At 45.1% G+C, this 22,035-nt stretch overlaps 1 protein-coding gene across 8 annotated transcripts in view; it reads left to right on the top strand.

Moving 5' to 3' along the window:
• The window catches only part of ST3GAL5 (ST3 beta-galactoside alpha-2,3-sialyltransferase 5), a 49,546-nt gene that overhangs the window by 12,303 nt on the left and 15,208 nt on the right, over positions 1-22,035 (top strand). For 2 of the 8 annotated variants that reach the window (XM_027052677.2, XM_053200863.1), the window contains exons 2-5: positions 3,312-3,378; positions 13,246-13,369; positions 16,406-16,517; positions 21,593-21,697. In XM_027052677.2, the coding sequence (XP_026908478.2) occupies positions 3,312-3,378; positions 13,246-13,369; positions 16,406-16,517; positions 21,593-21,697 (408 nt within the window). Of the gene's footprint in view, positions 1-3,311; positions 3,379-13,245; positions 13,370-16,405; positions 16,518-21,592; positions 21,698-22,035 lie in introns of those variants that run through there. The other 6 variants (XM_027052682.2, XM_027052681.2, XM_027052674.2 and 3 more) reach the window with 5 other exon arrangements.

The raw sequence follows: 22,035 nt of genomic DNA, 5'->3' as shown, positions 1-22,035 counted from the left end.
AAGATATGACAGCTGAATGCCACATGTGCTCCTTTTTGCTCTAGGGCCATTATTGGGACTACTAGAGAAATTCGTATAAGTTCTTTAGATTAGATGGTATTGAAACAACAAAAGCTGCTTGATTTTTATCATTATGTTGTGGTTGTGTAAGGGAATATCTTTGTCTTTAGGAAATACTAAAATGTTAAAATATTTACAGGGGGAATATCATCATGTTTTCAACTACTTTCAAAGGGGTAAAAAAGTAATATGCATACTATATTGTATTATGTAGCAAGACAGAGCAAATGTGGTAGAATGTTACCAGTTGGGGAGTCTGGGTGAAAGGTATCCAGGAATTTTTTTTGTACTGTTCATGCAATCTTTCTGTAAGTTTGGGATTATGTCAAAAAATAGAGTTAATAGAGTTTAAAAACTCGGAAGTCTGCAGGTCATGGTGCTGTGGCAAGTCTAGCATCAGAAGCCACATGGGGCTTTTCAGGGTCTCCCCTTTCCGTGGTCATTAATGAAGTCATTACCCACAACGCTGAGCTCTCTTCAGCATTGGCTCTGCTCCCCCGGGCGTCAGCAGAAGACAGGGTGCAAGATCACCAAAAGTGCAGCTTCACCTGACAGGAAGGTTTCTTTCTTCCGCTGTCCACTGCTCCCTTTCCAGAGACTTGACTCCTGCTGGCTGTCTTCAGGTAGCCTGGTCAGCCAGCTCTGATCCACACATTTACCTGGTTTAGACTAGACCTACCACTGTCCTGTAACAGAGGCTTCCCAGGCAGAATGTAACTTCGGAAATATATTTAAACACAGTTGAGAGTGTTGATGCATGAGATCAGTGCACTTCACCAAGATGCTTTGGTTGAGCGCTTGCCAATAAGTAAGGCACAGGGCCCGCAGAGGGTATGCTTTGCTTAAAGCTTTGGCATCAGTCAGTTAAAGATGGTCCACCCTCCTGCTTGATGGAACCTCAGATTGTATGTTTTGGCAAAAATCCCGCATCTTTTGCGTTCTGCATAAGCAGGGGCGGGGTCTTGTCCAGCCCCCACTGCATTTCATACAGTTTAGGACAACGTTCTATGTTTTGGCTGGAGCCTCTCCTGTGGGGTGGGGTGACAGGGGCTGTTCTTGGATTCAGAAGGGGAGCTCTACGCTAGGGCCTGAGGTGGGTGTGTGGGTGGATCTGCTTATCAGAATTTGCAGAGAGGAGTTCCTCTGAAACTGTCCAGCCCTAGGGAACAGAATATGATAAGAACAGTGAAGCCTCTATACCTCCTTCCTGTCTTTCTTTCCCTTCCAGCTCTCCTTTCACAGAATTTCCTAACCCTCAGCCTCCACTCCATTTTCTCCACTCTGTGTCCCCCACTCCTCTATTTCCCCTTTAATTTTTTTAAACCCATCTCCCTCCACTTATTCCAGCTTCCTATTTCTCTCTCCTAAATGGCCATAATGTATGAGTGTCCATTGAATCAGCTAAGATTTATGTTTCCTGTTCTTACTTTGAAAAGTAGGTGAGACTCATAAATTTTAGTGGAAGAAGAGGCAGTGGAAATGTTCTCATCCAATCCTGCTTTTTACATCTTAGCAAACATCCTAAAGAATGACTTGGCCATTATCAAACAGCTAAACAGTGAGACTGTTTTAATCTCTTTTCCTCTTAAGAAACAATACAAAACAGACCCAGCTTCTCTTCTATTTCCCATGGTGGTGGGGGGGCCAATCATTTGACTTTGTTTGTCTCCTTTCCCCAGGGCCCTGCACATGCACGTGCACGTGCGCATGCACACACACACACACACACACACACACACACACACTGATTCTCATTTGAAAAATCCCATCCCTGTTCTCCATGATGTAGGCATGCTCTGGACAGTTCACAAATGCCCAGTAGTTGTGACATCTGGACACAGGGAAGGATCTGGTCCTCACGTCTGCACGTTAGGACGATGCTAACTCTGGGTTAGCTATTCTGCAGGAATCTGGGTACGGGCCTCTGATGAGTGTGTTCATTCATTTGTTGGTTCATTCCTTCAGCAAGTAGTTAAGTACTTCTTACATGCTAGGCACTGTTTTAGGTTCTGAGGTTATAGCAGAGAACACAATTACCAGAACCTCTTTTCTAGGAAGCTTATGTTTTAGTGGGGAGAGCAGACAACAGGCAAATATGTCTGAGTCCTAAAGAGTACTTTAAAGTAAAGCAGGGGTGAATAACAGGGCTTAGGGGTGGGGATGCTCTTTTACAAGGAAGGTGACTTTTGAATAAAGACCAGAATAAAGATGGTGAGGGAGAGAGCCACCTGGAGGCCTGGCAGAGACAAATGAAGACCCTGAGGTGGGGTGGGGGTGGAAACAAGAGACCTCTAGGCTGAAGGGGAGTGAGGAGGGAGGGGAGTATAAGAGAGAGGTAGGGAGGGGAAGAAGGTTCTGGATTTGACCCCGCAAGAGGTGCTGCTCTCTTGACATCTTTGTCATGTTAGTAAAATCTTGGAGAAACACCATGTGTAGTTCCTGGGCATGTTCGAGTTTTGGAGAATGTTTATGTATTCCAGGGACTCAGAATTAATTGCCTTAGCATCTTTAAACATGTAAAAAGCCAGCAACTGAGTGGAAAGTAATGGTGTATTCTCAGCCTTAGAGGAATGCTGGTTGATTAGCAGTAGATTAAAACGCACACCTCGGAATCATTGAAGTGCTTGCATTTAAAAAAAAAATTTTTTTTTTAACGTTTATTTTTGAGACAGCATGAACGGGGGAGGGTCAGAGAGAGAAGGAGACACAGAATCTGAAACAGGCTCCAGGCTCTGAGTTGTCATCACAGAACCCGATGCAGGGCTCGAACTCACGGACTGCGAGATCATGACCTGAGCCGAAGTCGGATGCTTAACTGACTGAGCCACCCAGGCACCCCTGAAGTGCTTGCATTTTGGTTGGTGGGCAAAACTAGTAGAGTGCGGATGCATTCATGGAGCAACGCTTTTATTTTTCATTTCAGTAGACAGGTCCTCGTAACTGCACAGTTTGTAGGAGGACCTGAAAATCTTTAGGCTGAAATCTGTTGTTAATTACAGCTTACCAGAGAGCAGAGTTTCTCAAAGTACCACACCCACATAACTCAGGGGAACTTGCTTAAAATGCACATTTGGCGTCCTTGCCTATTCCTAGCAGGTGGGAAATTCTGGAGATGAGGTCTGGGAATCTCCATACTTTACAGCCTTTTCCAGTGGTTCTTGTGCATGCTCAGGTTGGAGAACCATTGGCCAAGACAGTGGTGGAGGCACTGATTATTTATTTCTTCTTATTATTATTTACTTACACAATAGATGTTCATTACTCACAGTTCTGGAGGCTGGAAACCCAAGATCAAAACACTGACAGATCCTGTGTCTGGTGAGAGCCCTTTCCTGGTTCACAGATAACCATCTTTCCATATCCTTACCTGGTGGAAGGCACTGGTCATTTCAGTTGAATGAATCGTAGAAGACAGGAGATGATTGGGTGTGGTCTCAGCACCAGAGCTCTTCCAGCACTTCCTTTGTGGTCTTGATATCGTGGGTGAAATTTCACATTCCTAAAAGACAAGTAAGACACTGCCTACCCAGTAGAAACAGGGCAGGATGGTGTAGAGGGAGTTTTCCCCCTTGGGTGGAGGGAGTGGAATGGGATAAAGGTGCTTTGCTTTGATTGTATGGATCCAGGAATGAGTGTGGCCCTTCCATCCCCATGTACACCTGGAACTCGCATACCCTGCAGGCTGGTGCTCTGCCCTGGCTGCTGCGTGAATGCAGGCCTGTGCCTGTCTGTTGGCTTACACATTGCACAGGTGAGAACACGATCACCTACCTTGATGAATCCAGTTTCTTGAGACCATGCAATCCGAACCAAATATTAAAAATATTAGATCCTGAAACTCAAGTATCTTCGACTTTTAGTCCACAGTCTTTGGTTTTCCGTTTTTGCTGTGAGTTTAGTTACCCTCAATACTTTAGGAATATGGCAGTGTTGGAATGTTCATACAGACGGTGATTTTATTCCAATGGATAGAGTTTTGCCCCCCAGGGGACATTTGGCAATGTCTGGAGACAGTTTTGATTGTCACAGCTGGGAGAGATGAGCAGGACCAGAGATGCTAGTGGCATCTGGGGAGCAGAGGCCAGGGACGCTGCTACACATCGTACACAAGACAGCCTCCCACAACAAAGAATCACCCAGCCCCAAATGTCAGTAGTGCTGAGCTGAAGAAACCCCGCAAAAGATCAGTTGCATGCCTCTTATCTGTGTTGTGTCTTAGGATTCTTTTTTTTTTAAGTTTATTTATTTTGCATGTGTGTGTGTGTGTGTGTGAGAGAGAGAGAGAGAGAGAGAGAGAGAGAACACTCAACAAGTGGGGTGGGAGGGGGCGGGCAGAGAGAGGGAGAGACAGAATCCCAAGTAAGCTCTGGGACATCAGCACAGAGCCTGATGTGGGGCTTGAACTCAGTAACCGTGAGCTCATGACCTGAGCCAAGACCAAGAGACAGATGCTTAACCGACTGTGCCACCCATGCACCCCTATGTCTTAGGATTCCAAGTGAGCTTTCATACAAACAAAGTTCCACAGCTAAAACTGGTTTGGAATTACCTAGATTGTCTGCCTGGGTGGACAGGAGGACAGGTTGACTTCTGGAATCAGTAGGAGAAAAGTAACATGTCACGCAGAGCTCTGGAAGCCATAGGTAAGGCCCTGGACTAGAGTACTCTTGAGCTTTTCTGACAAAACCGCCATTCCCCTACCTGCAGCTGCCTTTCCCTGTGGGGTGGGGGTAGGAGCGAGTTTAGTGTAGAACTTCACTGGTCCCCGCTGCTGCCCTGGGCTCCCAGCCCTGCCGCTTTTGCCCTGTGCCCAGGTTTGGGCTTTGGCGAGACAGCCCAGGAGTCAGCTCTGTGACTCGACCCTGTCTGTGTGTGTGCTGAGTGGCAGGTGCCGTGCTTCTAAACAGCCTCCTTGCTCCCACGGCCCTCCCCACACCACTATGGATACATTCTTGTCATCACTTCCCTCCACCTTGGGTCTCTAGAAAGTGGGGACTCATTCCAGACTCCATCTGTCATGTCGTCTCTGCATGCCCACAGAATCGATGAAATGAACGTTTAGAAATCACCCCTTTTGTGTGTGGGCACCCATTATTACTTGTTTAGGATAAAGCAATATAAAATGCATTTTGTTCAGGACCTCTCAGGCTGCTTTCTTAAATATTTGGACTTCAGAGTGCTTTGAACCCAGGCTTGGAATTGTCATGTCAGGGTTACTGATTTTGCTCAATATTTCCTTTTGTGATTTCCAGCAGTACTTCCTGTGTTCCTTCCCTTCCTCCCTGACCCCTTGAAGGTGGGCTTACCAAGGTTAAGAAGGCTCTGCACTGTGTTCTTCCCCTCTGGGATCTTATCTCTTTAGAGCAGTCTTAACTCTACCTTTATCGAAATGTCCCCGGACCTTATCTGTTGTGGCACATCCTACTATTGACGGTTACAGATCCCCTGTTTCCTTCCTTACTAACAGAACCCTAATTTTGTTTGGGGAAGCCTGTGGCCCAGCTTGTAAAAGTTCCTGGCTAACTCCGCAGCCGGGGGTAGCCACGTGATGCCGTTCCCGTTCTGGCCAAAGAAATATGAATGAGAGACAAACAGATGTAAATGGAAGCCTGTCGGTTTCTAGTTTCCGGGGAAGGTTTCCCTCTCCTGATATAGGTGCTTCCCCTTCCTTTGCATCTCGTCCCTCTTCTCCTTCCTGCCTGGACTGTGGAATGGAGGCTGGCCACGTATGAATGCTGGAGGAACAGAAGCTTGGGGGGTGGGTAGGTGGGTGTGTGGCATTGCATCAGCCTGGCCTGCTTGCCCCTAGATTTCTGGTTCTGTGAGAGAACGAAACCTGACTTGGCTAAAAGCCATGATACCCAGGTTTCTGTTACATGCAGCCAAGGGCACCCTCTGACTGATATTCCAGGGCCCCAAGCCTGGGTTCTCCGTTGTAACAAGACATATCAGCCTGGTGGCCCACAGGCGTCTGAGACTCAGCAGGGCCAAACTGACCTTTGTGTCCCCATAGCTTCCATCCTTGTGACCTTTCTCTACAGAGAGCTCCACCATCCTCCCCATCACTTGAGCTGTCTTCCCTCCTGCCTGCTAAAGCACATCTGGTCTATCCCAAGCCTTGTCGGTGCTGCAGCCGAAGCCCTTCCTCTCCCCAGTGCTGCTGCCATCTTTGCTGAGGCACCCAGGATCTGCGGCTGGGAATGCTGGGCTGGCTCCCCACCAGCCTCTGGTCTCAGGCTCTCCACCCCTGCCCCTGCTATCCTTGCTGCTTCCCCATTGATTTTCCTCCACATTTCATGACGCTTCTTGAATAAAGTCCTCAAGGGCTTCTTGTGATTGTCCATGACCTTCTGCGGTCTTCCGTATGACCTCATGGCGTGTCTTAGGTTGGGTTCCATAGAAGCAGAGCCTGAAACAGGACTCAGGGGCCCCTGGTTCATTGAGGGGGCTGCCAGGAGAAAGGGGTGAGGTTGGGGTGGGGGGAGAGAGAGGGAAAGGAGCTGAGCACAGCCGTGGTCCCAGCTGATTCCAGGCGTTCTCCCGGAGGCACGAGGGCTAGTCTTTTGTACCTCCTCAATCAATTGGGTGGGGCTGTAGGACACATCTGCTGAGTGGGGGCAGATGCGTGCTGTTGGCAATGGGCATTCGCAGCTGATCTGTGGCCCCAGCCCTTGGGTGTCCAGCAGGACCACAATATTGCCTTAACTCCTGCCTGCACCCCACCCCCACCCCATGCCAGTCATTTGCTGTTCCCCAAACTAACCAGGCCTCTGCCCTTTGCTCATCCCCAAGAGGGAGTGTCTCTTCCCTCCCTGCCCAGCCCCTCTGCTGTGCCCCCTGCTCGTGCTGTGCATTCTCTGGGGCACCCCAAAGCTGTCTTTTCCCCAAGGACAGGCTTCCTGCCTCGTCTTCTGTTCTCGTTTATCAAGTAGAAGCCTTCATCTCAAACACAAAACCCAAACACGATCTAAGTGACTATTTTCTCAACTTTCCCTGGATGGTACATACCTTATACCAGTCTTGTTAAAGGAGAGGAGTTAATTTATTCCATACTGTGGATGCCTGAGGGTTTAACTGTCTCAGACCCGGTGGGCAGGACTGGCTGCCGGGGTGGATGTTGTGTTGAGCCTCCAGCCAAATTTCCAGCTGCCTCCAGGTCATCTTTGTCTAGTTGTTTATCATCTCACATTCACCACATCATCACAAAACTACAAAAATTGACTCCCGTCCCTGTCTTTCCATAACTGGGATGCAGCTTTACGTTTGCTCACTTATCGCGGCTGATTGCCTTCCTTTCAGTAGATCTCTGTCCTGTCCCTTCTTCCTGCTCCTCACCAGGGCAGGCCTCGGGCTCCCCTTTCATCTGGACAGCAGCAAGCACTCAGTATCCTGCCTCGCTGTCCCTCAATGGGCAACCTAGCATGCAGCTGTGAAGTCCTCTGCTCCCCGAATCCTCCCACCTTAAAAGGCATGTTCTTTCAGCTGCTGCCATATTAACATCTAAGCTGTACCTGTTCTCCTTTCCAGGCAGTGCACTCCAGCCATGTTGGCTTACTCACCTCAAGTTCACATTTTTGTTTATAACAGTCTGTGCCTTGGCATGCCTTCATTATTAAAATGAAAAACACTTCACATACTCGCATACGTTCCCTTCCTAAAGCACCCCAGGTGGAAGGGCATGGACTTGGAGGTGAATAGATGTAGGTTGGAATTCTTGGCCCCTTATCCACGTATGACCTTTGGCAGGTTAAATGCATCGCAGTCCAATGAAGGGGGTGTTTTTAGGATTTGGTGATATTGTGTGTAGGCTTTACCTCCCAATAAATATGAATGCCCTGTCCACTCTTGTACCAGTAGTTGTCTATATTGGCAATTTGGCAGTTCCTCGTGTCCTGCTTTGTGGTGTCTGTTCTAATCTTGTCTTGAATGGTTAATTTTTCATTCTGAAAATGTTAGTGCCATTTCTACAAATAGACCGAAAACCTGGGCCTGGCCCTTTATCCATCTGGGCCTGGCCCTTTATCCATCAGGGCCTTAATAAGAATTATTTCTTCACCAGGCATGTAAGCATTTGAGAAGGATATGTTATGTTTTTTATGTGTGAGTAGAAATACATAATTTTGAGAGCCAAGACTTTTCTGCATAAAGATGCTTAGCAAAGCCATGATATGGAGGCTCTTATCCCAGCAGTTTGGGCGGGAAGAGGGCCAGACTTATGAGTCCTGGACCCTAGCACTTAGGAGGAGGCAGTAGGGGAAGAGCTGCCCACGAAGGGGGCGGGGAAGGAGAGCAGGAGGGACAGAAGACAGGCAATCCATTGGTGATGGCCTGCCAACAGAAGTCCTTGGGCGAGTGCCTGAAACCACCATCACCTCTGAAACTCTCATAAGAAACCAAGTATTTGTTCAATAAGTACGTATTAGGTGCCTATTATGTGCCTCTTACCATTCTAGGCACTGTGAATTCAGTGGTGAGCAAAGTGAAGACCCCTGCTTCCTTGCAGTCTGTACTCTGGTGGGGGAGACAAGAGACAAATGTATATTAAAAGGGAAAAAAATGTATAAATAACATGTCTCCTGATAGTAAGTGTTCCAAAGACCAAATAAAGCATGCACATAGGAATCAACATAGGCAGTTTTGGTAAGTAGGGCATATCTGTAGTAGTTCCATTATTCTAGACTAAGCAGTCTTCGTGTTACGTAAATGAATTGACTTGAGCGGAGGGTTCCGATCACCAAAGTGAGTTCAGTCTGTGTGTGCACGTGCACAGGCTGGCAGGGGTGGCTTTCGTGTGGAGCATTGTTCGTGACACTCTGCTTCTCCAGCTGATGCTGGCGAGTGCAAGCCCTCGGAAGCTCTAGGAATACTGCGGTCATCCTTCATTCATCTGTTGATTTCACTCACCAGTTTTTTGAAGACCCCTGATGCTCAGGTAGAGCCAGGCATGCGGCTTCCACACAGTGGCAGCGGGAGCTCAGACCACCAGGACTTGCTGAGTGTCAATGTTCTTCATTTTGCTTCTGCATAAATATATTTTTTTCCCAACTCAGCAGACCCCCCCCACAAAATATAGTAACTTAGAAACTTACAGTTCCTACTACTTTTTTTTTTTTTGCCTTTAAGTGCTTCATTTATGATATAGTGTCCCCAACACACTAAGAGATGCTTCAGGGTTCCTAAAAATATTTTTCATTTGAGTGGTTTTCAAATTTCTTTTCATCCTAGGGGAAGGACCCTTCCTCCCGCCATGAAAATGTCTTTAAGTTTGCAGAGATGAAAACGGTAATGCACAGAATGCAAAATGAAAAATAAACTTATCCACAATTGTTGATTATGATCGAGAAGCCCTGGAGATCGATTGGGGCTGGGAATGAAAGAGAGAAGCCTAAGGGGAAGGTTTGCAGCTTGGGTGGCTGAGTGGATGGTGCACCTTCAAAATAATGTGAAGAATAGAGGCAATGCCAGGTTCTGCTCTGTACTGTTGTCTGAGATGAAGACCGTAGGCAGGTTGTTGGACACATAGTCTGAGCTTGGGTGACAGGTCTGCACAGGGAGTTGGGTCTAGGGGTTACTCCCTTGAGGACATGGGTTAAAGGCTGGTGGTGGAATCTGGTGGTATTCAGGGAGGAGATTGTGCTGGGGGTGGAGACCAGGACCCTGGAGGCATAAGATGTGCATGTGGGAGTTCAAGGGAAGATTTAAGAAGTTTTAAAGGAGGTGTGTTTCCAAGGTATCCGAGGCATGGTGTGTAGACTGGTTGAAGGGAGGTAGACAGGCTGGAAACAGCTTGGCCATCGCAGGGAGCAGTGACAGCAAGGGGCCAGTGACCAGTGAGCACTGAGCATTGAGAGGTTCTGCAGGTTGAGAAAGGGTTTGGAGGAGTATGTGAGGGGCTTCAAGAGGATGTTGTTTCTCCAGAGATACCAGGAAGGGCTGGAGTTTCTCCATGATAGGGCTGGAGCCAAAACTGTGGCTGGAAGTGAGGGTGACCAAAAGGCACAAGAGCCTTAAAGCCCCAACAGATGAAGCATATCAAATGAGACTGGGTGCCTGTAAGTTCCCTTTCTGTGGGATAATAGTAGCAACAGCCAGCAAGTACATGGTGCTTATGATGTGCAGTCACTTTCTCCATGTGAATTCTATGAAGTCAGTAATATTGCTACACCCATTTTACAGATGAGGAAATGGAGCTGCAGGAGTTACAGTGATTTGCCCAAAGTTTCCCCACTGGTAGGTGGAGGAGCTGAGCCCAGGTGACGGGCTGTAGATACTATGTTCTCATACTCCTTCTCATGAGGTCCTCTCCAGTATGATTAGAAAAAAACAAAACAGCTTTTTTTTTTTTTTTTTGAGCATATGAGCAGGACTAGACCTGCTGTCACCCCCAGAGTCCCTCCTTTCCTTGAACAATCCCACTTTCCTGAAAGTGGCACGAGAGCATCATCTGATATACTAGTCACTGTCCAGCAGGAAACCAGAAACGATGCTGATGCTTCTGGCAGGGAGGGTTTTCATGCAGGGGATTGATCACAAAGACATCGGCAGGCCTGGAGGTAGCAAAGTGAGAGAGAAGTGTCAGCCAGAGATCAGGAAGCTTCTGTCACCCGGGGCTGAGGCTTGTACTTGTCACAAAGCTTCTGGAGATGCCATCACTTCTCTCAAGTAGAAACCGCAGACACTGGATGCCCACTGATGCTGTGGAGTCACATGTAGTCGCCCTCCCTTGCCTGTGACTATCACCACCCCTGTCAGAACCTGCACTGCGTCAGGGGACCGGAAAGGTTGCTTCCTCCTCTTGTCTTCCAGTCTTCTATCAGGACATCCCCCAGTCACAGCTCAGCAGGAAGCCGGCTGGCCACAGTCTGAGGAAGGAAATTTCACAGGCTTACAGCCCGCGGGGCAGTGCTGTCCAGCACACCAGTGACAGGCAGAGGTGGAGACCTGCTTCTCTCTGACACTGCGGTCTCTGGGTTTGCTGGAGGTCCACCTCGGCGCAAATCATGTGTCATTCTGGTTGTAAAAACAGAGACATCTTAGAATGTCTGTTTTATATACATATAGGTTCCAGGCAGCCTGCTGGTTCCCACCACTTGGCTGGCCATGCATTTGAGTAACCTCAAGTTGTGGTGTTTAAAAATGTTCCAGGGTCTCAGTTGTTCTTCAGGAAGGGTTTACTAGTGAGGTCCTTGGCACTGTTTTTTGAAACTCTTCAGAAGGATACTTGTCTACAAAAATCCTGCACTGTAGTGCTACACAGTTAAAATTAGAACTGATGGAGAGATTGTTTCTAGGAGCAGAAAGATTAAATACTTGAATGTCAGTTTGATAAAAGATTTTGTTCAGAGGAAATGACACAACTTGAATGGAAATGAAGTGTATAATGAGATACAACTGTCTCTTGGCCAAATGACTATAATAAAGATATTATTTCTTAAATTAATTTATAAATTTATCATAATAGCAAAATATAATAGGTACCTATATTAGTTGAGATATGACTTCACTTTTAATTAACAATATCTTAAGCAAGACAGAAGTTTAGTTCTCCACCTTATAACAGCCCAGAGGCAGGCAGTCCTAGGTAGAATGCCCATGGAGTTGTCCAGGAACCCAGGCCCCTTCTCTGTTGTTGCTTCACCATCCCTTGGTGACGTGCTTTCTGTGTGGTCCAGAGTGGCTCATCATGTGTCAGTATTTCAGTCAGCAGGAAAAGAGATAAAGGTGTATTCCAAGGAATACACCCTGGAAGTTCTACAAGTCACTTTTGCTCATATCTCATTGGCTAGAACTTAGTCACAAGGCCATACCTAATTCCAAGGGAGGCTGGGAAATGTAGTCTTCATGTTGGGAGGCCATGCACCCTAGCTAAAAATCCAGAGTTCTACCAAGTTGTCAGGAAGGGGGAAACTGATATGGGGGGGGTGGGGAGAAGAATGTATTGATTTCTACTATAGTACCCCTTGGAATATTATTTAGAAATTGAAAATTTGAGAATAAAATTAATTCAAAAGAATAAGTAGGCAAGCATACCCAAGAACATATAACTTTTTAAGAAAAATGCCTTTTAAAATTGCCATATTTTCTTTTTTTTGTTAGTGTAACGCTTTTGTTGTTTTAAATATAACATTTCCTCTTTATATATATATATATATATATATATATATATATATATATATATATATATATAACACTTCCTCTTTGAACTTTTATTATAGAAAATTTCAGATGTACAAAAGCATTAGAGTATTGAGAAAGGTTTAATGAGCCCCATGTGTCTAGTACCCAGCTTTGACACTTAATCCGTTTAATTAATTAACTAAAAAAAATTTTTTTTGAGGGAGAAAGAGAGTGTGACGAGTGAGCGAGAGAAGGAGAGGGAGAGTGAGAGCGAGAGATAGGGAGGGAGGGAGAGAGAATCTTAAGCAGGCTCCACACCTGCTTAACCCCAAAGCAGGGCTCAATCTCATGACCCTGGAATTGTGACTTGAGCCAAAATCAAGAGTCGGTTCTCAACTGATTGAGCCATCCACACGCCCCAATACTTAATCAGTTTAAAGCTAGAGTTGCCTTATCTATCCCCCACCTCCATGCCTATCCCCTTCCTGATTTTTTTGAAGCAGATCTCATTTTGCCTGTTTCATCTGTAAATAGTTCTGTATGCACCTTTAAAAGGTAAAGGCTCTTTAAAAACTAATTAGACTTTTTATTTGGGGATAATTGTAGATTCGTGTGCAGTTGTAAAAAAATAATACAGAGAGATCCCATGTACCGCTTACCCAGTTTCCCCCACCAGTAGCCTCTCGCAAAACCATAGTATAATATCGCAGCTATGATATTGATAGGGATATAGTCAAGACACAGAATATTTACATCAACACAAGGATCCAACCACACCCACTACCCCTTTCCATAACTCCTGACAACTACCAATCTGTTCTTCGTTTCTGTAATTGTGACCTTTCAAGAATGTTATATACCTGGAATCATATAATGTGTAAACTTTTAGTATTAGCTCAGCATAGTTACCTCTAGATTCATTCAAGTTGTTGGCTGTATCATTAATTCATTCTTTTTTATTGCTGAGTAGTATTCCATGCTATAGATGTACCCCCTAAAGGTCTTTGTAAACACAATTTGCCTGACTCTCCCTCTTTTCCCTCCTCCTGGCTGCTTCTCTCTTCACAGCAATGCCCAGTGAGTATAACTGTGTGAAACTGAGAAGTGATTGTTCAAGACCCTCTCTGCAATGGTACACCCGAGCTCAAAACAAGATGAGAAGACCCAACCTGTTGTTAAAAGACATCCTCAAGTAAGTATGAGCCCTGGGACCTTACGATTGCCCTGACCAGGTCAGCTGTAGGGAGCTGGGAGAAAAATGCAACAGGCCCTGAAGGATGGCTCTCGTAATTGGTCAGAAGATCATACAAAGGCACATTTGAGTAAGGATTCAGTGCACAGATGTCTGGATTTATGCATCAGGCTTTACTTAATGATAGGACAGTGCCAGCCAGGGAGGCACCATCCCGAGAGAGCAGCTCTTAAGTGCACAGCTCTCCCTGCCATTACGTGACCAAACAGGGCTTTTCCTCTTAGCTATTTTAAGTTAATCTAAAAATATGGCTAATTAAAGTCCTCTACAAGCTTCTGAAGAGCCTTAAATATTGAATACTAAAAAAGATGACTGGTGTTTCAGCCAGGTCACCCTTATATCCTAATATGTGGTATAATTGTTAAAGGAGGGACCTGGCAGTTGCATTTGGTAGCAGCCAAACCAAGTTGAAAATCACCCTTTTGAAAATACCACTAATTTAGGAGGTGTAGAAGGAGGAAGGAAGGAAAGGGAAATGTACATTAGTATCTTCCAGCTACTTTTGACACCAACCGATATTTACTGAGGTCTTACATGCCTGGCACTGTGTTGGGTGCCGGCCTGTGGCTGCGAATGAGGTACACCTGGGCCAATGGCTGTTCACAGTGTGGGTGAGAGAGTCACGATGGGGAAGTACCGTGCAGTGCCCTCAGGGCTGTAGGCATTGGGCCTGCTTTTTTGTTTTTTAACATTTGTTTATTTATTGAAAGAGTGTGCAAGCAGGGGAGGGGCAGAGAAAGAGGGAGACACAGAATCCGAAGCAGGCTCCAGGCTCCAAGCTGTCAGCACAGAGTCCAACACGGGGCTCAAACTCACGAACTGTGAGATCATGACCTGAGCCCAAGTTGGACGCTTAACCAACTGGAGCCACCCAGGTGCCCATGGGCCTGCTTTTAACACACTGTTCTTTTCCCTTCCCTTTTTTCTTTTTTTCTTTTTTTTGGTAATCAAGAAAAGGGATTACTACATGCACTGAATGTAATTCCTTTTGGGGGGTGCTGGGGAGAGGAATAGGTAGGTAATACTGCATTCACAAGATTTAAAATTCAAAAGGTATTAAAAGTACTCAGTAAAATATCTTCTCATTTCTGCTCCCCACTTAAAGATAACCAATATTATCTTGTATATATAAGAAATTGTGTGTGTGTGTGTGTGTGTGTGTGTGTGTGACCCACCCCCCATTTTTACACAGATGGTAACATCCTATTCATGTAACATTGTCCTCGATTCCAGGGAGAAATTAGGATGCTTGTCCAGGTTTTCTTGGGGGATCCTGTTGAAATAAGAATCAAGAAGTCTTGAACACACTTTCTAGCAATACTGTCCTGCATTATCCTCCTCAAATATTAAGAAATATTTAGCATCTGGTGTATATAGTATACTGTGCTAGATGCTGTATTTTTAAAACTGCCCCTTTCTTTAGACGAGAGATCATTTTCCCCTTAAGGTTATTCTTTAACTTTGTTTTTTCAGTAACACAAATTATGTAAAACAGTGGTTCTTAAACTTTGGTTTAAACTTTTTTTTTTTTTTTACTGTTTATCAGTATCACTTGGGGAGCTTATTAAAAATGAGGTTTTGAGGGTGCCTGTGTGGCTTACTTAACCGTCTGACTCTTGATTTCAGCTCAGGTCATGATCTCAGTTTGTGAGATCTAGCCCCACTGTTAGTGCAGAGCCTGCTTGGGATTCATTCTCTCTCTCTCCTTCTCTCCCACCCCTCTTCTGTCTCAGCCCCTCCTCCCCTCAACCCTTCCCTCTCTCTCTCTCAGCCTCTCTCTCTCTCTCTCTCTCTCTCTCTCTCAGAAAATAAATAAACTTAAAAAAAAAAAAGAGGTCTCTAGAACCAGGACTAGCCTTAAATCTTTTATCCTAATCCTGTGTGTGTATGTATGTGCATGTGTGTATTTTAAACTATACAATAATGTGAGTTTATCAGATCTTTAAAAGCAGTTTTTTTGTAGATGGTCTTAAGGGTAGCTGGTGGTTCTGTCTCCCCTCAGTCAGCTTATCTCTGGGGGTAGAATCTTCGGAGCAATAATGAGGAGATTGTTCATTTTGCTTTCTTATTCTTTTAAGGGCTCCCAATATTTTCCGCCCATTTTTTATTGTGGTAAAATACACATAACATAGAATTTACTGTCTTAACCATTTCTAAGTATACGGTTCAGTGATGGTAAATACCTTCACACTGTTGTGCAGCCATCACACCATCCACCTGCAGAACCCTTTGCATCTTGTAAAACTGACACTCTCTACCCATTAAACACTAACCACCCCCCCTTCCTCCCTTCCCCCTGACCCGGCAGCCACCACTCTTTCATTCTCTGTGATTTTTGACTACTCTATGTACTTTATATAAGTGGAATCATACTGCATTTGGAAGACTGACAGTATTTTATTTTATTTATTTATTTTTTTCAACGTTTTTTATTTATTTTTGGGACAGAGAGAGACAGAGCATGAACGGGGGAGGGGCAGAGAGAGAGGGAGACACAGAATCGGAAACAGGCTCCAGGCTCCGAGCCATCAGCCCAGAGCCTGACGCGGGGCTCGAACTCACGGACCGTGAGATAGTGACCTGGCTGAAGTCGGACGCTTAACCGACTGCACCACCCAGGCGCCCCGCCTGACAGTATTTTAAAATGGCAAAAAATTGAAGCTGAGATTCTATAGCTCAGAAGATGTTACTTGTTTTTTTTAAGACCAGTGGTCTGCATCGTGATTCATATTTTATTATGACATCTTTGCAGAAACAAGTTTTCTCTACTTTCACTTATAACAGAGAGTCATAAATGACTATCTTGTCAGGAAAATAAGAAATGGTGGCCTAAGTTGACCACTAAGGTCACCTTAAAGACTACTTTCATGCTGCATGGCAGACAGACTCAACGTGGGGTAGGTTTTCACTTATTTCTTATGATTTCTCTTGATTATCACATAACCATGTCATGATGCCTAATTGATTTTTTTCCAGGTGTATATTGCTTGTGTTTGGCGTGTGGATCCTTTATATCCTCAAGTTAAATTATACTACCGAAGAATGTGACATGAAAAGAAGGCATTATGTAGACCCGGACCGTGTAAAGGTTAGATATTCCATTGGTGTGATTTAAATGAAAAGAGTTCCAGGCTTATACTTAAACAGAAATGTCATCTCTAAAGGGTTATAAATAAGTGGTCATGAAAGTTATAAACGGAGGGAAAATACTTCATCTTAGCACTCCAAAATCAGGGATGACCCTCTCCCCCACCACCACCAAAAAAAAATAAATCCAACCCACCCACCTACTCCCCCACCTACCCCCACACCTACCCCACAGTATTGTTCCTCCGTTTACCGAAGTCGTGGCAGGAGGTGGGTTGCATTTGACACACCCCAGGGCACCTGTCGTGGAGTTACTTTGCTGTGATGTTGCCAGTGTACATGTTCTTAGAACAGGGGGATGTTCTTTGGGTATCACCTGTCATTGCTGTGTTTTATTTTTCATTTTAATGATTTCACACTGTATTTCAAGATTTTTTCCCTTCAATTTATATTCATTTTTCTAGATCAATTGACCTATTAAATGCTAATTTCACTGCTTAGTTGAGTAGTTAAATGACCCAGTAATTTCACGTCCTGGACGAAAGAAGAGATGATTTTAAGTAAGGTAGCATGGCAGTAATGATAACCAACATGTATAGGTGCTTTACATATATTATTTAATTTCCATCACGTCTGGGAGCTACCCCAGTGTTCTCTCCCTCTTACAGATGATGGCTGGGAAGTTAAGCTGCTTGCCCAAGTTTACATGTAGTTTAGTTAACCAGTTTAGTTAATCTGGTTTAGTGTATACTGTGTAACTATTCTCAAAGTGCTTCAGCAACATAAACTCATTTTACCCGCATCGTAGGAACTGTCATTACCTCCGTCTCACAGCTGAGAGGAGGGGCACGGAGAGTAAGTAACCAGTTTAAGGTTACCTTCACTAGTAAGAGAGTAAGTAACCAGTTTAAGGTTACCTTCACTAGTAAGTGGTGGAGTTGGGGCTTGGACTCGGCCGTGTGGTCCTAGCTCCACGTGACTGCTGTCTACCTGGGTAGGGGATGTCCCCAGAAAGGAGCCAGAAGTTATAGGGAGGGTGAGGCAGAGAGTAGGAGGGAGCTTACATTTCTGACCTAGATTCAAGTCTAAATGCCACTTAGTCAAAAATGAGACCTTGGGCAAGTTACTTAATTGTTTTGAGTCCCAGTTTTCTCAGCTGTGAAGTGTAGACAATATCTGTATAATAGGGTAGTCCTTGAGGTTGAATAAGATAATATACGCAGAATTCCTTTTCTAGTCAGGGTATTTGTTCACATGTTTTTACCTCAATCTGTATGTCCTTCGAAGTGCCTCACACACTATGTGGGACAGGTGGGTATAAACAAGGAAATGAAAATTAATACTTAATAATTACACTTTATTATAAAATATTATTTTTATGAAATATTCTAAAATAATTAAATAAAAAAATAAACGGCACAGCTTGGCCGATGCAGAACCATTGTGTCTCACGGAGCCTGCCTTTTTGTGCTGTATCTGTCCCCAGAGGTTCGCTGACTCTGCTGATTTTTCCAGCATCAGCACGTCTGCCGTGGTGGAGCAGGATGTGTCTAGCGCCTCTGCTCAGGCTTTCCACCTCCCTGTCTGGCTGGCCTTGCGGTCGCCCCGGTATCTGTGCGCTCTTCCCTTTCCTTCTTTGCCATGCTTATCCACATTCTCTTTCTCCTGTCCATTTCGTCAATCATGCCGTTAGCCGTCTGACCAACTGCAAAGATAATCACTCTCGAGTCTCGTTTAATTGAGGAGAGATGGGAGCTCTCGCATACAAGGGTCCAGCACACCATTTCACAAGTACCAGGTGGGAAAGATGTGCTTTAGTATACCTGGGGTAAAATTAACTTGGCAGTTTTCGTGCCTGGCCAGCGCCATCTGTGTTGGCCTGTGCCGTGGCTGCCTACAGCTTGTCCTTAGCTACATTAATAGACCAGGGATGCGCTGCTTGTCCCTGCACAGCTCAGACAAGTGCTCTGATCATTATGGCTATTACTCTGTAAAGTTTACCAAGGAGTCCTAGTGACTCCGGAGGATGACCAGAGAAGAGACTTGAGACCATGTCCCTGAGGAACCTTTGAAGCAATGGGAACATTTGTGCGGCCCAAAGGAGAGAAGGACTGGTGGAGGGCATGTGGCAGCTACTGTCAGCAAGCCAGAGGCCTGGCCTATGGAAGGGTCTGCTCTGCCCAGGTGGCCTTAATGGCAGGGGTGCAGATCAGGGGATGGTGGCCAGGCTGAGAGGAGAAGCGTTTGATGGTCGGAGGCATCTACAGTTGGGATAAATGGGTGCCTTTGTGGCAAATCTCTGAAACTCTTTAAGCACAGCCAGGGCCTCCCAGGCGCCCCTCCTTACCTGCCTTTCTATAGCCAGGCATGCCCCACTGTGGCTGGAGTACTATTTCTGAAAATTGAATCTGATATATTGCTTCCCTGTTGCAAACTGTGCTTTGTTCCCATTACCTTTAGAATGTCCAGACTCCTTAGTCTGGCCTGTAGGGCTCTTGGTGGCTTGGTTCCTGCCAATCCCTTCAGCCTCCTTTAGCCACCCCATGTTCCAGCACTGCCTGAACCGGGGCCTAAATCTTAAATGTTTTCACTACTCCTTGGCTGAGCTGCTTTCTTTCTTCCTCATTTTGGTTTTGTTGTGCACTTCCCTGGTAACTAATGACGAACATCTCCTTGCATGTTCATTGGCCATTTATATATCTTCTAAGGAGAAATATCTGTTCAAATTCTTTGCCCAATTTTTCATTGGGTTGTCTTTCTATTATTGAGTTGTAAGAGTTTTCTATATATTCTGGAGACCAGTCCCTTATCAGATACATGGTTTACAAGTATTTTCTCCCATCTTGTGGATTGTCTTTCCACTTTCTTCATGGTGTCATTTTCAGCACGAAAAGTTTCTAATTTTGATTAAGTCCAGTTAATCTATTTTTTCTTTTGTTCTTTGTGCTTTTGATGCCAGACCTCTGAAATCACTGCCTAATCCTGTGTTTTCTTCTAAGAGTTTTATAGTTTTAGCTCTTAAATGTAGGTCTTTAATCTGTTTTGAGTTAGTTTTTGTATATGATGTGAGGCTGGGGGCCAACCTTTTTCCTTTGCATGCGGATATCCAGTTTCCCCGGCACCATTTGTTGAAACGATTTTTCCCTATGTTTGCTACAATCTTTCTAACTTCTCTGGCTGGAGCCCCTCCCTCCCTTTGCCCCTCTGCTACTCATCTTTTACATCAAATCTCAGCTCAAGAGTTAGGTTTTCTCAGATGACTTCTCTGATCATCCTTCTCTCTGTCTTCTAGAAGCCTCTTCATACCTTAATCCTAACATTTACACTGTAGTATTTTAACTGTCTTTCCACTTGTCCTTTAAGCAAGCCCTTGGGAAATGGGGATTGTGTGCTAACATTTTCTATTAATGAATATATACTTAGGTATATTAAAGTCCAGGGAGAGGGGAGATATTATTGAACCATGGTGTGGTGTCTCATCTCTCAACTCCAGATTGTATAGAACATCCACAGTTAAGTAACAGGGAACTCTTCGAGTATTTTTCAGTAACGTCCATTAAGTTTAATGTCCCTTTAAGGAATAGGTGACATACCTCCTCATATCCACCAGTAGACAGTAGACAGAAAACCAACAAACAAACAAAAACCATCTTGCCATCCCCTTCCCTCTAAACCATGGAATATGAGTTCTCCATTTAGGCTGATGGGGCCAAGTTTTAAAATCTAAGTTCACTGCAGGACCGATAACAGCCTCTCAGGGCTGCCAGTGCCCTACCATGATTGGCTCCAATGAGGATTCCTGACCAATCCCTGGCAAAGGGGATGGGAGTATCTAATGGGCGAGGTCAGCTTCCCAAGCCCCACTGCCTGCCTAGAGAAGGGGTGATAACTGCCTGAACAGAATTACGGCTCCCTAAGAAGAAGGAACAGGAAATGGAGACCCAGTAGGAGTCCACAGTGAACACCACATCGAACCAGTTCTAAAAGATTCTGAAAGATCATTATTTTTTCCAATGATAAAAATAACACCAAAAATTCAAATAATACAGAAATGAATAAAGCAGAAAGTCCCTTGTAGTTTGTGGAGAAAGAGGGGGGAATCAGCTGATGGTTTTATAAGTCAAACATGTTTGTGAAAATCGCGGTCAATTTCACAAATTAATAAAGTAGAAAGTGAAAGCTTGCTACAACCATGGTGGAATTAGGGATAGTTTTTATTTCATTACTTGAGACTTTTTAATAGCTTTTTAACATTGTCGACGCTGTCAGAATGCCCCACTTTTCACAGTGGTCCTGACAGCTTGTCCTCTGCATGTGCCTCTGAGAACTTGCCACATTAGACAGACAGCAAGAGTTGGAGATCAGTGAGGATTTGGGTGGGGAATAGCAGGAGAGAAGACTGAAAATGAGCCGGGACCAAAGAGGGAAAACCCTTGAATGCCACACTGAGCAGGTCCCCAATTTGATATCTGGTCACGTTTCGTTAAGGCAAAACCAGAAATCCTTTCTCAAGTCCCCGGAATGCAGGAAATGTCCAGGGAAGCTGGCCGGTGTGGTCCTGGTGTTCTCAATGGCTGTGAGGCGGTGTGCAGTATGAGCTCTCTGCAAAGAGAACCCTGTCTCCAGACTGTTGCTGGACATTGGTCCTTACCACCAAGAGCACTGGGGCAAATTTGAATTGTTGTGTGTATGTTAGCAGAAGGTGGTCTCAAAGCCATGAGGCCTTGTTAGCTCTGTTGATGATATTCAGCAGCTAGCAACGTTAGTGGGACCCTGCTGACCCTGTTGGACTCTGAGCATTGCCTAGTTGTGCTGGGCCTGGCCTGTGTTAACACAGCTGCAGAAGTGTGCCCGTGGCTTTTGTCCTTTCTATTTAAGACGCCCCTTAACGTACTGTTTCTTTAAAAAGACTCACAGTGGTCTCTGTGGGGACCCGGACACTTTGAAAGTGCATTTCAGATGTGAAATTGCACTTAAAAATGTTTAAGGAGAGACAAGGGCACATTCATGTCAGGTCACAGTCAGGTTTGGGCTGCGTGGTAGCAGCAGTTTGAACTTGGCCCTCTCTCTTCTCAGCTAAAAACCACATATCACCCTGAGGACTACACTTTGTGCTGTGTAGTTAATTATGGCCAAATGTGCTTCTCTCTGACTCTGCAGACCTGCGCTCACATAGCTAAGGTAGGCAGTATAACCTGGGCCGAGGTATTAGTCCAGGTGTCTGCACCTCTAGACCAATTCTTTTCCCCTCTTAGCACTGCCTCCTTGCCCCAGATCATCCTCAGATATCAGAGATGAGGAAAGTGAAGTCTTGACCGAGGGTTAGATCAAGGTTACACTGCTGGTTGACAGATCTAGAACCGGGTCCAGCATCGAGATCTTCTGATTGGTTTTTCTTAATGGTTTACTGTGCCAAAATACACACACCATAAAATTTACCCCTTTCAAGCATGCAGTTTTGTAGTGTCCGTGCACTTACACAGTTACACCACCATCACTCCAGTCCAATTTTAGAACAT

The sequence above is a fragment of the Acinonyx jubatus genome, chromosome A3 (assembly GCF_027475565.1).
Source record: "Acinonyx jubatus isolate Ajub_Pintada_27869175 chromosome A3, VMU_Ajub_asm_v1.0, whole genome shotgun sequence".
NCBI classification, from domain to species: domain Eukaryota; kingdom Metazoa; phylum Chordata; class Mammalia; order Carnivora; family Felidae; genus Acinonyx; species Acinonyx jubatus.
Note: the sequence above shows the minus strand (reverse complement) of the source record. Positions and strands in the feature narration are given on the sequence as shown.